A 16362-nucleotide genomic window follows, 5' to 3' on the forward strand; every position below is an offset into this window, starting at 1 on the left:
AGCGGATATCATCTTTTAAGGGCACAAAAGGTGAAATAGTTGTACACGTTGGAACTAATGATATTAACAGTAGGAGACCAGCGGAATTACTTAACAAGTACAGATCACTGTTGAAAAAAAGCCATGATTAGGGTTGAATTTTGAAAGTGTCTGCAATTATGTCCAGACACGATAGGAGGGAGTATATGATGAGAGCCTTGTCGATCAATTCGGCCCTGGAAAGATTGTGCAAGGCTCAAGGGGTAGAATTTTTTTCAGCCTGGTCTGCACTTGTTAACAGGAGAGACTGCTTCTACAGGGATGGGATACACTTAAATAGAAGGGGTGCAAGAATATTTGCTAATGCTATCGAGGCAGTGTTAGGTGGGTCAGAAAACTGCTAGCATGGGGGGATACAGGGACTAATAGATTAACAGTAGCCACTGGTAGAGGTGAAAGTGATTCTTGCACTGCTTCTATTGGAATGAGCAGAAGCCTGGAAAACAAGATGCATGGTATTTCAGAGACTGCTGGGAGTCATTGCGGCACAAATAAACATATGGGTTGTGTTAGGGTAACTAAGAATAGGAACAGGTGCATGGATACTTGCGTGTGCACCAATGCTAGGAGTTTGGTAAATAAATTTGATGAATTTGAGGTATTGCTCAAAACATCAAAGGCAGATATTGTTGGAATATCAGAGATATGGTGTCACAGAGATATAAGGAATGCAGAACTGGAAGTCGAGGAGTACAATGTGCACAGAAAAGATAGACATGATAGTAAGGAAGGAGGGGTTATGCTATTAGTTAAGAAACACATAAAATCCAAGGAAGTGAAGCCAGTCGACATCGCTGGACAGTGCAGTTTCGAGTCACTTTGGTGTGACATAAGCATTGGGAGATCAAAATTGAGAGTAGGAGTGTGCTATAGCCCTAATGACTCTGATGAGTATAATAAGAAAATGTACAGGGAAATAAAGTGGGCCAGTAAATCAGAGAGTCTTATAATGGGGGATTTTAATTTCCCAGATACTGACTAGAATTTGTGGGTTGGTCACTCACACACTAGCAAGGCTTTTGTGGATTTATTCGATGATTGTTTTCTACATAAGCATGTTCGGGAGGCAACTAGAGGGAGTAATACTCTTAATCTGATTATCAGTTGTGGTTCTTCATGCATTAAGCATCTGCAGATAAAGGAACCACTAGGTGGCAGTGATCACAGTGTGCTGAAGTGGGATTTACTCAGAGATAACTACCATCAGGGGTAAAGGGAAGGGTTTTTGCTTTCGTAAAGGCGACTACGATGGTCTGAGACAGTATTTAAATTATATACGATGGGACAACTAATGATGTTACCAACAGTAAATTCAAAATGGAGAGCATTCAAAGAACTTATCTTGGAAGCTACTAGGCTTTACATACCAACTAAGAAATATTGTTCAAGGTTTAGGCCTAAATGGATGTCAGATGAACTAATGAGAAATGTGGCAGAGAAGAAAAATGCATGGGATACATATAAATTAATGGGTGACATGGAAGCCTATGACATGGAAACCAAGTCACAAAGGAGATTAGGCAGGCAAAGGCAGATTATGAGAAATCTTTGGTAAAGGATGCAAAGAAAAACAGCAAAGAGTTCTTTACTTATGTAAACTCTAGAAGGAAAGGGACGAATCAGATTGGTCCACTGGATATTGATGGTTTAACAGTTGAGGATCCTGCTCAGGTGGCTAACAAACTAAACGAGTATTTTGCATCTACATTCACACATTAGGAGTTATTCTGGAAGAGGAATGCCAGAGGTGAAGTAAACTCTGGCAGTGAGCTAGTTGATTTTGTAATAACTGAGAGGAAAGTGGAGGAGAAATTGCTGAGGATAAACATAAAAAAGGCACCCGGGTTGGATGGGATCTATCCAGTTATATTAAAGGGGCAGCAAAGGAAGTAAGCAAACCCTTAGCCATAATTATGAGAGCTTCTTTGTAATCAGGGGAGGTACCAATAGACTGGAGATGTACAAATGTGACCCCAATTTACAAAGGAGGATCAAAGGCTGACACAAGTAATTATAGACCTGTGAGTTTAATTTGTGTTCCAGGAAAATTAATGGAGGAACTGGTTAAAGAAGCACTGCAGGATCATCTGGACCAGGGGTCCCCAACCTTTTTCTTCGGAGGGCCACATAGAAAATTCATAACAAATGGCGGGCCGGAGTCGGTGCAATTTTGACGACTAAAAGCACTGTAAACCAAAAAACGCAATTTTAGCGACTTCACCAGGTCAAACGGGGTGTACAAGATAGAAAAACTATAAAAAATTATAAACAAGGGATATTTATTGTATATAAAGACATAGTCATATTAAAAATCACAATTTTTATTATTATAATCACATTTGATATTACAGAAATAGCAAATCAATGAGATGTTTGTAGTTGTTTTGATTTAGCAATAATTTAAATGTTAGGTTTAATAGTAGAAGTTCCCAATCTTAAAAAGTCTTGCAAATGTTCATCTGTCGTTCTTGATCGATTTTTGGATTTTATATACTGTATTTCATTTTTGAGTATGTTTCTTCACATAGATAAGTGCTACCAAAAATAAAAATTATTATTCTCGCTAATTTTTTTAATTCTGGAAATTCATTTTCTGTCAAAATTTTATAAAAGTTAATTAATGTTTCATTTTGCAATAATGTTTTCAGGTTATCGTTAATTTGAAGATCTATGATTTCTAATTGTAGATCTTTATCTATTTGTGAAACATTTACATCAAATGGATTCTGAAATAATGTAAATAATTTTCTATTGTTTTCGAAATCAACAAATGCTTCCATCAATAATTCAAGATTTCGGACCAAATTGTCGGTAGAAAAAATCACAATTGGGCATATTATTATATAAACTTTCACAACACAATAAATGGGAAAAAATATTTTGTTCAATTTGATTTTTAAATAATTCTAATTTTGTCTGAAATGCTTTAATATTGTAGAACAAGTCATTTACAAGTAGATCGCGACTTTGAAGTTTTTTATTCAATGTATTCAAATGTCCACAAATATCTGTTAAAAATGCAAGTTCCCATAACCATTTAGAGTCTTAATTCTGGGACTGGTTTTAATTTTTCGTTCATGAATATGTCTATTTCGGTTCTGAGTTGAAAAAATCCTTTTAACACATTACCGCGACTCAAATATCGCACCTCCGTATGATACAGCAAATCACCATATTCGCTTTCGTCTCCAAGAAAATTTTAAAATGACGATGGTTCAGGCCATTTTTGCGTATAAAATTCGCAATGCTAATTACAGTCGACATGATTGAGTTCGAAGACAAAAATTTACCGCACAATGATTGCTGGTGAATAAGACAATGAAATTGCATAGGTCTTTCGATGTTTTTGGAATCAAAATATTTATTAACATGGCGGATGAAACCAATATTTTTCTCAACCATATTCTTTGCACCATCGGTCGTAATTGCTGTCAACAATTACCAATCAAGCTGCAGGTCTTCAAACACTTTTGATACGCTATAAAATATGTTTTCACCAGAGGTTCTATTCTTCGAAGCTTTCAAGTGCAGCCAGTTCTTCTGTGACTTCAAAATTTTGATTTATACCGCGCATGTAAATGAGTAACTGTGCTGTGTTGGTAATATCTTCACTTTCATCAACTGCAATCGAAAAATTTATAAAATCTGTAACTTTTTGTTTCAGCTGATCTTTAACATTAGCAGACAAGTCTTCGATTCTTCTTGCTAAGTTGACGCTGATAAACTTATAGCAGCGAAGTGCTTAACGTGATCAGGGCATATTTCTTCTGCAATTGGTAGGCACAATCTTTTGACAAACTCGCCATCAGTCCTTGAGGTTGTCACAGACATTCCCTCAGATATGCCAGACAAGCTGTACTTGCTACCTGGGAGTCTAAAACGCTGATGGAACTGATATTCGGGTGACACTCAAGTCAAGTGGACCCAATTTCGGCGAGGTCCGGACGGTCTGTGACAGCCAAATCCTCTGCTTGCACCTTCACGATGGTGGGACTGTTAGTAATCCTGGGTATAACCTCCATGCACAAGCACATGGTGGGTGACCACTCAGGTGTGAACCAACGTAAGCAGGGGTCGAGGCGTGGCGCCCACACCACATGGAGGAATGCCGCCCCTCTATGTTACCAGGCAGTACTAGGTGGTAGATGACTCTCATCAACCGGTGAAATACCACCACTTTGCTTATTGGAGGCTTGAAGTGGTGGAACCCATGTTTAGTCTCTAGAGCTAAGTTCCGGTCAACCCTTCCCTATCTCTTCCATCATGCAGTATGATTTATGACTTTTGAGGTTATGATGAACGTCATGGCGAGATCCAATATTCCTCACATTTCGAGGGTACAGCTCTAAAACGGTTTTCGCAGGCCGGCCGCTAGTTAGTACACCGGACCGAACCTATTGGTAACTCTCTAGGAGGTTTCCGGATCAGCTAGTGTATAATCTTGCTACCTCTACTCTGCCAGATAGTGACTGGAGGGAGTCCGAGTAGTGTGTATGCGGGGAGCATTGTCGAGGCCACGTTATGTCAAGGATCTGGGTATATTCTTACCACATGTACGCCATATCCAAAAATTTCATTACTTCATACAGCATGTCCCACCCACTTTTTCTTACTATTAAATACACCATGAATTGTCAAACTAATAGAACAAGCTTATCTGCGAAAAGATCTAAACCTCCCAAGGACTTCCTAATTCATTTCACAAATATACGTGGTCTTATTTCTAATCTCAACGATGTCCATTTCCACTTGCAGTCTGCCAAACCCCATGTACTTTTTCTGACAGAATCTCAGTTATCGGTTGATTCAACTACTGCTCATCTCAGATGCCCAAATTATTCGCTGTATGATTCCTTTCGCCTCAAAGGTGGTACTTGTGCATATGTCCGTTCTGATATTCCCTGTCAGAGACTTGGCAATTTGGAATCTCCTCTCTTTGATCTTCTCTGGCTTAAAATCTCTCTACCTCATTGTGTCAAATTCATCTGTTGTCTCTACCGTTCTCCCAACTCCACTAATCACTTGGAGCTCTTTGACTTCCTCTCGTTGCAACTTGACTTTCTCCAGTCCAACTTTCCTAACAGTGAGGTAATTTTCCTTGGTGATTTTAATGTTCACAACTCCAGCTGGCTTCCGTTTTCTAGTCACACCGACCCAGCAGGTCGAGATGCTGAGGCTTTTGCAATTACTAATGACCTAGCACAGATTGTTCATTTACCTACAAGGATACCGGACAATCCGAATCATACAGCCAATACGCTTGATCTTTTTCTCACAAACAACCCTTCTAAGTACACGGTCGAAGTGAGAGGTCCTTTAGGCACTTCAGATCACAACTTGGTGATTGTCTCTTCTCCAATGGATCCTTTATCTCATGGCTATTCCCAACCTCGTGTTGTTTGGCATTACAAGAATGCAAAATGGGATGGCCTGCGAGACTTCTTTTCTTCTTTTCCTTGGTCGGATTACTGTTTCAAAACTCCTGATGTCAACGTTTGCTCAGATCGTGTCAGTGAAATTATTCTTGCAGGAATGGAATCCTTTATCCCACACTCAACTTTAAAATCTCGTCCTTTATCTAAACCTTGGTTTTCCAATAAATGTGCTAAGGCTGTTCAAGAGAAGAATGTTGCATATCGTAATTGGCTTGTTTCTAATTCTTCAGTTTCATTTTCTGCCTACACCAAAGCTCGCAACAATTGTAAAGCAGTTATTAATCAGTCCAAACTAGAGTTTGAACAGGCTAAGAGTAGAAAACTTGCTTCTTGCCCTAATGGTAGCCGAGCATTCTGGTCTCTTGCCAAAGCTATTGGCCGCAACTTTTGCCCATCTCTGCTTCCACCTCTGTCCAAACCAGATGGTTCTGTTGTCACTTCAGCCAAGGATAAAGCTGACCTGCTAGCATCCCATTTTTCTTCCAGCTCATGTATTAATGAACTTGGTAAAACACCTCCCACCATTCCCAACACGATCCATTCAATGCCTCCTGTGGTCTTCCGTCAAAAGGATATCAGAAGGATTTTGATGAATCTTGATGCTAAGAAAGCTCCAGGTCCTGATGGTATTTCTCCACTTGTTCTCAAAATCTGTGCTCCTGAACTTACTCCTATTCTTTGTCGCCTTTTTTCACTTTCTTATTCCAAAGGTGTTTTTCCTTCTGCTTGGAAATTGGCTCATATCCAGCCAGTTCCTAAGAAGGGTGACAAATCCCTCCCATCCAATTATCGTCCCATTGCAATTACTTCTACTCTTTCTAAAGTAATGGAGAAATCAATTAACCGCCAACTCTTAAACTACCTAGAAACCTTCCGTCTGATCAACGATCTCCAGTATGGATTCCGTCAGTGTCGATCCACTGGTGATATTCTGGCTTATGTTACCTATTTATGGACTACTTCAATGGAAAGGTTCGGTGAAACACAAGTAGTTGCTCTTGACATCTCAAAGGCTTTCGATCGTGTTTGGCATAAAGGTCTTCTAAACAAGCTTCCATCTTATGGTTTGCCAACTGTTTTTAGTAATTGGTTATCCAGTTTTCTCTCTGATCACTCACTGAGGGTGATGGTAGATGGCTCTCCGTCTTCTAACTTCTCCACTAATGCCGGTGTCCCCCAAGGTTCAGTTCTTTCCCCCACTCTTTTCCTCTTGTATATCAATGACCTTCTTCCATTGACTGTAAATCCTATCCATAGTTTTGCCGATGATAGCACATTGCATTCAACTTTCCATTTTGAGAAACCTTGCCCTGCTCAATCAGCTTCAACTTCTCGAAAATCTGTTACCAATTCCTTAAATGCCGATCTTCAGGTAATTCTCCAGTGGGGCAAAGACAACTTAGTTGATTTCAACCCTTCTAAAACTCAGTCTTGTCTTATATCTCGCAAAAAGGATTCTTCTGCTCCTATGCTTATCTTTAGTGACACTCCAATTTCTAGGCAAAAGGATATATCTCTTTTGGGGATTACCCTGACTTCTAATCTCTCTTGGCACAAGCACATTACAAATATTGCTTCCTATGCATCTAAAAAACTTGGTTTTCTCTTTCGCTCTCGGCGTTACTTTTCTTCCAAACAGCTGCTCACTCTGTATAAATCGCAAATCCGCCCTGCCATGGAATATTGTTCCCACATTTGGGGTGGTGCCCCCAAAACCTCTCTCAGGCTTCTTGATTCCATTCAGAAGAGGGCAGTTAGGTTAATTAATGATTCATCTCTAACAGAGTCTCTCCACTCGCTTTCTCATAGACGTACTGTTTCTGCTGCATGCCTCTTCTACAGATATTTCCATGGGCACTGTTCTTCTGAATTGGCTTCTATAATTCCCGCTCTCTCTTTCAAAACAGTCCGAACACGTGCCGCCACCAGCCAACATCCATTTACTGTCCAACTTCAAACCCACAGAACCAACTTTTCATCTTCCTCATTTATTCATTCAACTGCCGTTTTCTGGAACAACCTTCCTTCATACGTATTTCCTGAAAATTACAATCTACAGAAGTTGAAGTCCAATGTCAACAAATATCTTCTTTCGTCTTCTCAACCTCCAACCCAAGCACGGTACTAAGTACTATAGGTTCTAATACCTCTCGTGTTTGGGGTTCACATAAAAAAAAAAAAAAAAAGTAAAAGCCCCCCCCTCTTCAGCAATGATTTGAGATGCTCGCAAACTAGCTCTAATTAAATTTAAATTCTGATTAGTGAAACGTGTCATCTGTTGTTGTTGCCTCTTGAAATCAAAGCTCAGCTCTTGTAATTTCTTGTTTCGCAACTCTCCTTGAAGTTTATCGTAAGTTGAGGCATGTTTTGTCGTATAATGCTGTTTCAAATTATATTCTTTCAACACAGAAACTGCTTCCTTACATATAAGGCAGGTACATCGGTTATTGTCCCTTATAAAAAAATAATTAATCGACCAAAGTTCATTGAAGACACGACATTGGAATCAAATTTTCTTTTCCTTGACATCTTGATTCGCTAAAATTAAAATTTTAAAGTTAAATAAAATTAAAAATAATATGCATTTATACAAATGGCACCAATAAATTGTTGAGCATGATAATCGGTGCAGCGGCCCGACGACTACGGTCTGAATGACAATAGCTGACCAGGAGAAAGATTAATACGTGTACTCGTTTTTACATTGAAAACTGCAAAGAACGCATTGCATACAATTCTTTCACTAATACTTACTTGATTAATATTTAGATTAGTGTTTAGCAGTTGTTTTAACAGTCGCTTATTTTAACTTTACTATTTCACTTTTTGACAACTTGTGTTCGCCGGAAATACTCCAGGCTATAAACTTATAGCCTTGGGCACTCGCACTGTTGGGATTTCCGACATCGCAAGAAACACTAGTCGTGCACTTCCACTTGTGCCAGCGCATTATAGCCTTAGTTGCTAATGCGCCAATAAAATCCAAACCAAACCAAACAACTTATGCCAAGTGGAAGTGCACAGAGTTGCAACAATGTTACAAAATTATATTTGGCGGCATTTACATTATATTTTGATTAAAAATATCCTTATATACGATACGTAGCAACCAAAAAAGATGTCTATAGAATAAATTTGACGAGGCGGATGAAATAGTCTTTCGGACCGGAATAAATAATCTGGCGGACCGGATCCGGCCCGCAGGTTGGGGACCCCTGATCTAGACAAGACTTCCGTTATAGCTCGGACACAGCATGGGATAAGGGAAAGTCTTGCCTGACCAATTTGTTTGGATACTATGATGCAGTCACAAAAGAACTGGATGCAGGGAATAACTTTGATATTATATATTTGGATCTTAGAAAGGCTTTTGATACTGTTGTAAATTTTATGGCATATAAAATTCAAAATTTTATATGCCATAGAAATGTAACAATGTGACTTTGGTTAAAATCGGAAAAGCATATCCATTATATAATTTAAAAAATATGTTAAATTAATATATCGTAATTTTAGTCTTATTTTCGTTAATATTTTTGGTGCAATTCCTGAAATAGAGCAAGTAGAAATTACGATATATTAGAGCAAGTAAAAATTACAATATATTAAAGCAAGTAAAAATTATAATATATTTAGTCTAGAAAATTTCCAGTATTATAAAAATTTGATTTAAATCAATGATTATAGTAACATTTTTTTCTGTTTTTTTAACCAGGTTGTACCAGTGCTGGGCCACACTTCAACCCATACCAAAATCAGCACGGGGCTCCTTCTGATCATTTCAGGTTTGTACATTGGATAATTTGATGTGGGTAGTTTATTACTCATTTCTTGTAATTGTAACTATTCCCATTCAATAGGAGTTCAACTGAAGCAATTGTTTACTTTTACTAGAAGTTTATCAACCATTTGGTACAACTATTGTATTCAGACATATTCAAATATCCATTTTACTTTAATGAAGAAAAGGTAAAAATCAAAATATATGATACATAATCGTAGGTCACCAAAAAAATGCCTTTGATAATGACAGATGTGTAACCCCCACACTACAACTCCTGCTACAGGCATTACGACATTTCTTAATGCATGAATAAGCGATCTTCTCTTTCTCTTTCAAATTCATTCTTCATTACACACACCAACTAGCTCTGAAAGAGTATAGAGACTCTGCTGAAGATGCAAGTAGCCACAGAAATTTAAAATCAGAATTTTTTTCTACCTGCCAAAATATATATAGTAGACTCCCGAATAACGGGGTAGGACGGGAAATAAATTTTCCCAAATAATTGAATTCCTAGATAATCTGAAAAATAAACAAAAATCAGGATTATGAACAATATGCATTTAATATATACACTGATGAGCCAAAACATTATGACCAGTGAGTCATTATGCTGTCCTGCTGCTGTTATTTGGTTTTTAGGAGCATTAGCAACTAAGGCCATAATGCTCCGGGAATATGCGGTGGTCATTCCCTGACCTTACCGCATCCCCCGTATTTGGTGGTGACAGGCTAGAATCCCGGTCTAATCAAGAAGTGTGTGCTACGCACTAGCTGCTCCTTCCCACCTGGCTGCGGAGGCGCCTGAGTCATTATGCAAATCGAATCAACTGCAGGTGAACTACAGTGCGTGTGTGGGTCGGCACATGGTTTAAAAAAACACCTGATACTGAGCTCTGTTAATCAGTGTTACTCTTGTTCTTCAGATGGGAAAGGCAGTGGACTTAAGCAAGTTTGTCAAAGGCCAAATTGTAATGGCCAGATGACTCAGTCAGAGCATATCTGAAATGGCACAGCTGGTGGGGTTCTCAGCCGTGGTTAGTAACCTGCCAAAAGTGGTCCAAGGAAGGGAAACCAACGAACCACCGGCGAGGTGTTGGACGACCACGGTTTATCGATGCTCGAGGTGACTGAAGGCTCTCCCAGATGGTATGTGGAAACAGAAGGGCGACTGTGGCACAATTTGCCGGTAATTGAAACGCTGGTGATGGGAGTAATGTTTCACAACACACAATACATCGAACTCTGCTGAAAATGGGGCTGCGTAGCCGCAGGCGGCTCCAAGTGCCCATGCTAACCACAGTTCACCAGCAACAGTACTTACAATGGGCACATGAGCATCAAAACTGGACCTTGATTGGAAGATTGTCTGGTCCGATGAGTGGTTTCCTGTTGCATCATGTGAACAGACGGGACATGTGCGTTGTTTACCCAGGGAAGTGATGGCACCTGGATGCACTTTGGGATGAAAACAAGCCAGTGGCGGCAGCGTCATGCTTTGGACGATGTTCTGCTGGGATACCCTGGGTCCAGTCATCCACATGCCAGGCACACTGATGTCTACCACCTACCTAAACAATAAATGTAGCCAGCGAACCGAAAATAGAGAAAAGAAGACTAACTGTACATCTCCAGCAAACCTGGCAAACATGGTGGCAAAACTCAACAAAAGGGCAAATAACGCGAAAATTCCTCCCAACTGTCTCGGCCACATACCCAAAATACCCAAGCTGGCTCTCCCCAGGATTGCTGGCCACAACACCATCAGATTCAAACTGATGACCTTTGGACTGAGCAACACTGTCCTTTGTCATTGTGGCTTAGTGGAAACGTGGGAGCATTTAATGTGCCACTGCAATCTTTATGAAGACCTCCGATGCCGACTAATTACAGAATTACATTATGTACCAGAGAATCAAGAGGAACGCTTACTGGAGGAGGAGCACAGCTACAAAGCACTGGAAAACTTTGCACAAGATCTTTTTGACAGAAGGCATACTCTTCTGCCCCCACAGCCACAATAGCGATTCTCAGGCCCACAATATATGACTTTGCAAACAACCATATAAGGTGCACGGACAATCACCATTAAGACAATCCACAAAGGGATTGCATCCCAGGAAGAAACAACAAATGACCATGACTCCAGACAGAGACATAAGTAACCACAGACTGGACTAAATACCCACAACTACGGCCATGACTAGGGCACCTGTCCTGCTGCCAAGTGACAACCACAGACAGGAACCTATACCTGGATTGGACAACTAGGACCCAACCAAAGACCTGACTCAAGCAGACATGCAGATGCCAGGCCACATGGCGACTGTGCCGGCTCCCTTGCCGGGCACACTTTCCTCCCTCCCCTGGCAGAGGGGGAGGCGACAGCCTTCTCGTTGCCTCCCCCCTGCCATACCACATCTTTCTCTCTGGTGGGGCATGGGCATGCCCCACTGGCACATGCTGGGGTTGTCTACTCTATTGACCCGTCTTTCCTAGCTATCCCCCCCCAGCCGTCAGTCTCCTCCCCTCTCTATCTCTATGCCAGCACAACAAGACCCACACCAAAATTCTAGCTTCTTTAAATTATTTTGCCCTCTCCTCGGCCATTAAATTTTCAAACGCAACCCCTTCAAACCGGGAAACATGTATGTGATCAACATACAACGTGCAAATTTATTTATTTATTTTTTTTTTTAGGTCCTTGCCATTGAAATCTCAGGAAAATAGGTGGCAGGATCTGCCAGAGTAAATGCAAATTACTAGGTACCTGGTCTGCCTCCACGGGGAGAAAGTGGGGCATTGTCGGGCCTCAGCAGGGGCCTGGCGGCTAAATGGCCAGAAGAACAACGGCACATGGCACCACACATTTCAAGGTCCATACACTTTTAAATCTCTGGCCTTTACAGTGAACTGTATCACCACACAAAGTAAACTACGTGGAGATGGGGGAAACCCCTGGTGCCGTTTGACCCTAGATACACTTTACAATTTACCTAAGCATCATTGCTGACCAGGTACTCCCTTTCATGGCAACAGTCTTTCCCTCCAGCGGTGCCATCATTCAGCAGGATAATGCGCCATGCCACACCACCGGCATTGTTCGAGACTGGTTCGTAGAACATGAGGAAGATTTCCAGGTATTGCCCTGGCTTCCAAATTCTTCAGACATCAATCCCATCAAGCATCTGTGGTTTGCACTGGAACAGCAACTCCGATCTGTGGCATCTCAACCATGGACCTTACAGGAGTTAAAGAATCTGCTGGTTATGTGTTGGTACTGATACCACAATACACATTTAGAAATCTTGTAGCGTCCATGCCTCCCTCGCTGGGTACGACGTTTTGGCTGCACGTGAAGGAACAACATCATATTAGCATTAGAATTAGCATTAGTAGAGGTATATGATACAAGAAAGCAAGCTTATGCAGCATCAGCCAAAAAAAAACCCTTTCACTTCACCCCTCCGTTCGTTCGAAATACCTGTCCAGCTGAGCCTTAAATTTATTTAGGCTATCAACTTCCACAACAAGGGATGGAAGTCTGTTCCACCAACCAACTACCCGCTGGCTAAAGGCAAATTTCCGCACATCTATCCTACACCTGTCTTTCCTCATTTGAATTATGCCCTCTCAGGTGATGATTCTGAGCAAGAGGCAGTATCCCATCAGCATTGAGAATGCTCAAACCATTCAAGGCGTTGTACGCCTCTATCAGATCACCTCGCTGGTGCGTAGTCTCCAGACACTAATTTGCAAAACTTAAGCCTTTCTTCGTAAGAGCAACCCTTCATTCCGTTCACTAACCTTGTTGCCCTTCTCTGTACTCGTTCCAGCAGCTCTACATCCTTCTTGAAATAACGCCTCCAGACCTGTATACAGTACTTAAGGTGCAGCCTGACCATTGCCTTATACAAGGGAATAATCACCTCCTTATCCCTGCTAGAAAAATTCCTGTATATCATTGATAAGACACCATGAGCTACTCTTGCAGCCCGTCTGCACTACTCATTATGACCACCTACCTATTAGGTAGGTGGTCATAATGTTTTGGGTCATCGATGTATATAAAAAGGATGAGATTACCTCAGTCTTTTCTGTAGAATGCTTCTAGTCGATGCTCTCCCAACCTTAGCATTGGCACATGATGCAAGAAAGTAAGTTATATAGCATCAGCCAAAAAAAAAAAAACAACCCTTCCTGTTTCACTGATCCACCCATTCTAAACGTTTGTCTAGTTCTGCCTTGAATTTATTTAAGCTAGCAACTTCCACAACAACGGATGGAATTTTGTTCCTACAATCAACCACCGGCTGGCTAAAGGAAAACTTTTGCACATCTATCCTACAACTGCCTTTCCTCGGTTTGAATCTATGCCCCCTCAGGTTTGTAATCTGAGCAAGAGGAAGAATCCCAGCAGCATTGAGCCTGCTCAATTCATTCAAGGCCTTATACTTCTCAATAAGATCACCTCGCAGGTGATCTAGTCTCCAGAAGCTGCAATTTGCAGGCAGAACTTAAGCCTTTCTTCATAAGAGCACCCCATTGTTCCCTTCACAAGTCTTGTTGTCCATCTCTGTACTCATTCTAGCAACTCTACATATTTCCTAAAATGAGGCTTCCAGACCTTTACACAGTACTCAAGGTGTGGACCAACCATCGCCTTATACAAGGGGATAATCAACTCCTTATCCCTGTTCTCAAAATTCCTGTATATCATCGACTAGACCCCATGAGCTACTCTTACAGCTTGTCTGCACTGCTCAGAAAACTTCATGTCTGACTGCACAATTACCCCCAGGTCTCTTTCATTCTGCACTACCCTGAGTGTAACACAACCCAGTTGGTACATTTCTCTGGGGTTACTGCTACCTATATGCAGTAATTTACATTTGTCAATGTTCAACTTCAGTTGCCACTTCTCAGCCCATCTACCCAAGTTTTCCAGATCCTGTTGCAGCAGCATATTATTATTACTGTTATTAACAACCCTGTCAACCTTTGTATATCTGCAAACTTTGATATACCTTCATCAATATCATTGATAAATATACAAAACAATAATGGGCCCAACATCAAACCCTGAGGGGGTTTGATTAGTCCACGTAGAGCAGTATCCATTGATTATCACTCAACCATCCTTTTATCCATTGTAGCAACTTGCTCTTAATGCCATACTGCTCCAATTTGTACAGTAGTCTTCCATGTGCAGCAGTATCAAAAGCTTTCCTGAAATCAAAGTATATGTTATCAAAATTATTTTTTCATTCCAGTTCCTTTGTGACCACAGTATCTAATCAAATTGGTCATACAAGTCTTCCCCTTGACAAATCCATGCTGTCTGAATTATTACTGCTGTCTTGTCTAGATGATCCTGCAATGCTTCTTCAACCAGTGACTCCATTATTTTCCCTGGAACAGAAGTCAAACTTACAGGTCTGTAATTACTCGAGTCACGGTTTTTGAGATTTGCACATCTCCAGTCCATGGGGATTTCCCCTGAGTTGAAGGATGTTCTCATAATTATGGCTAAGGCTCACTTCCTTTGCTACCTCCTTTAATATAAACGGATAGATCCCATCCACCCCAGGTGCCTTTCTTATGTTTAACTTCAAGAACTTCTCCTGCACTTTGCTCTCAGTTATTACAAAACTATTTAATTCCCAGTTAGAGTTTGATAAACACCTGGCCCTCTCCTCCTTGAATAACTCCTAATATGTGACTGTAGATGCAAAATACTCATTTAGTTCGACAGCTATCTGAGAATGATCATCTACAGTCAAACCATTGATATCAAGTGGACCAATCTGATTCATCCCTTTCCTTTTAGAGATTATATAAATAAGGAAGTCTGTGCTGTTTTTTTTTTTTTTTGCTTTCCTTGCCAAAGATTTTTCATAATCTGCCTTCTGTTGCCTAACCTCCTTTGTGACTTGATTACAGACTAGCTTGTATCTACTTTAGGCTTCTGTGTCACCTGACAATTTATGTGCATCCCATGCATTTTTCTTCTCTGCCACTATTCTCATTAGTTCATCTGACATCCAATTGGGCCTTAACCTAGAACTTTATTTCTTAGTTGGAACAAAAAGCCTAGTAGCTTCCGAAATTACTTCCTTAAATGCTTCACATTTAGAATTTGCCATTGATAACATCATCAGTCGGTCCCACTGCATAGAACCTAAAAAATTTCCAAGAGCACTGTAGTTGCCTTTATGAAAGCAAAAACCCTTCCCATTACCGCTGATGGTAGTTACATCTTTAAGTAAATCTCACATCAGTACACTGTGATCACTACCACCTAGTGGTTCCTTTATCTGTAAATTCTTAATGCATGAATAATCACTGCTGATAATCAGATCAAGAGTGTTACTCCCTCTTGTTGCCTCTCTAACATGCTGCTATAGAAAACAATCATCCAATAAATCCATAAATGATCCTGCAGTGCTTCTTTAACCAGTCACCCCATTATTTTCCCTGGAACAGAAGTTAAACCTAACTGGTCTATAATTAGTCGTGTCACCCTTAGATCCCCCTTTATATATTGGGAATACATTTGCACATCTCCTGGCGCCTCCGTAGCCAGGTGGGAAGGAGCAGCAGTGCGTAGCACACGCTTCTTGATTAGACCGGGGTTCGAGCCCGTCACCACCAAATATGGAGGATGCGGAAAGGCCAGGGAATGACCACCGCATATCCCGGAGCAATATGGCCTTAGTTGCTAATGCTCCTAAAAACCAAATAACAAACAAACAACAAACACATCTCCTGTCCGTAGGGATTTCCCAAGTCCAAGGATGCTCTCATAATTATGGCTAAAGGTTTTCTTATTTTCTTTCTTGCCTCCTTTAATATAACTGGATAGAATCCATCCACCCCAGGTGCCTTTCTTATGTTTAACTTCAACAATTTCTCCTCCACTTTGCTCTGTTATTACAAAATCATTAAGCATCTTGATCAGGGCCGTGCGGTAGATTTTCTCAGTATGATGCAAGTCTTCGAAATGCCGCCCCTATTTTGATTTTGCTGCTTATGCCGCCCCCTTACGGTGCCGCCTGATGCGGCCACCTCTCTGTATCATAGCACGGCACGGCCCTGATCTTG

At 40.8% G+C, this 16362-nt stretch overlaps 1 protein-coding gene across 1 annotated transcript in view; it reads left to right on the top strand.

Moving 5' to 3' along the window:
- The window catches only part of LOC150081440 (superoxide dismutase [Cu-Zn]-like), a 71704-nt gene that overhangs the window by 41148 nt on the left and 14194 nt on the right, over positions 1-16362 (top strand). The window contains exon 3 of the mRNA XM_090379297.1: positions 9190-9259. Coding sequence (XP_090235423.1) covers positions 9190-9259 — 70 coding nt within the window. The remainder of the gene's footprint in view (positions 1-9189; positions 9260-16362) is intronic.

The sequence above is a fragment of the Mastigoproctus giganteus genome, chromosome 8, assembly GCF_048544385.1.
Source record: "Mastigoproctus giganteus isolate SK-2022 chromosome 8, ASM4854438v1, whole genome shotgun sequence".
Taxonomy (NCBI): domain Eukaryota; kingdom Metazoa; phylum Arthropoda; class Arachnida; order Uropygi; family Thelyphonidae; genus Mastigoproctus; species Mastigoproctus giganteus.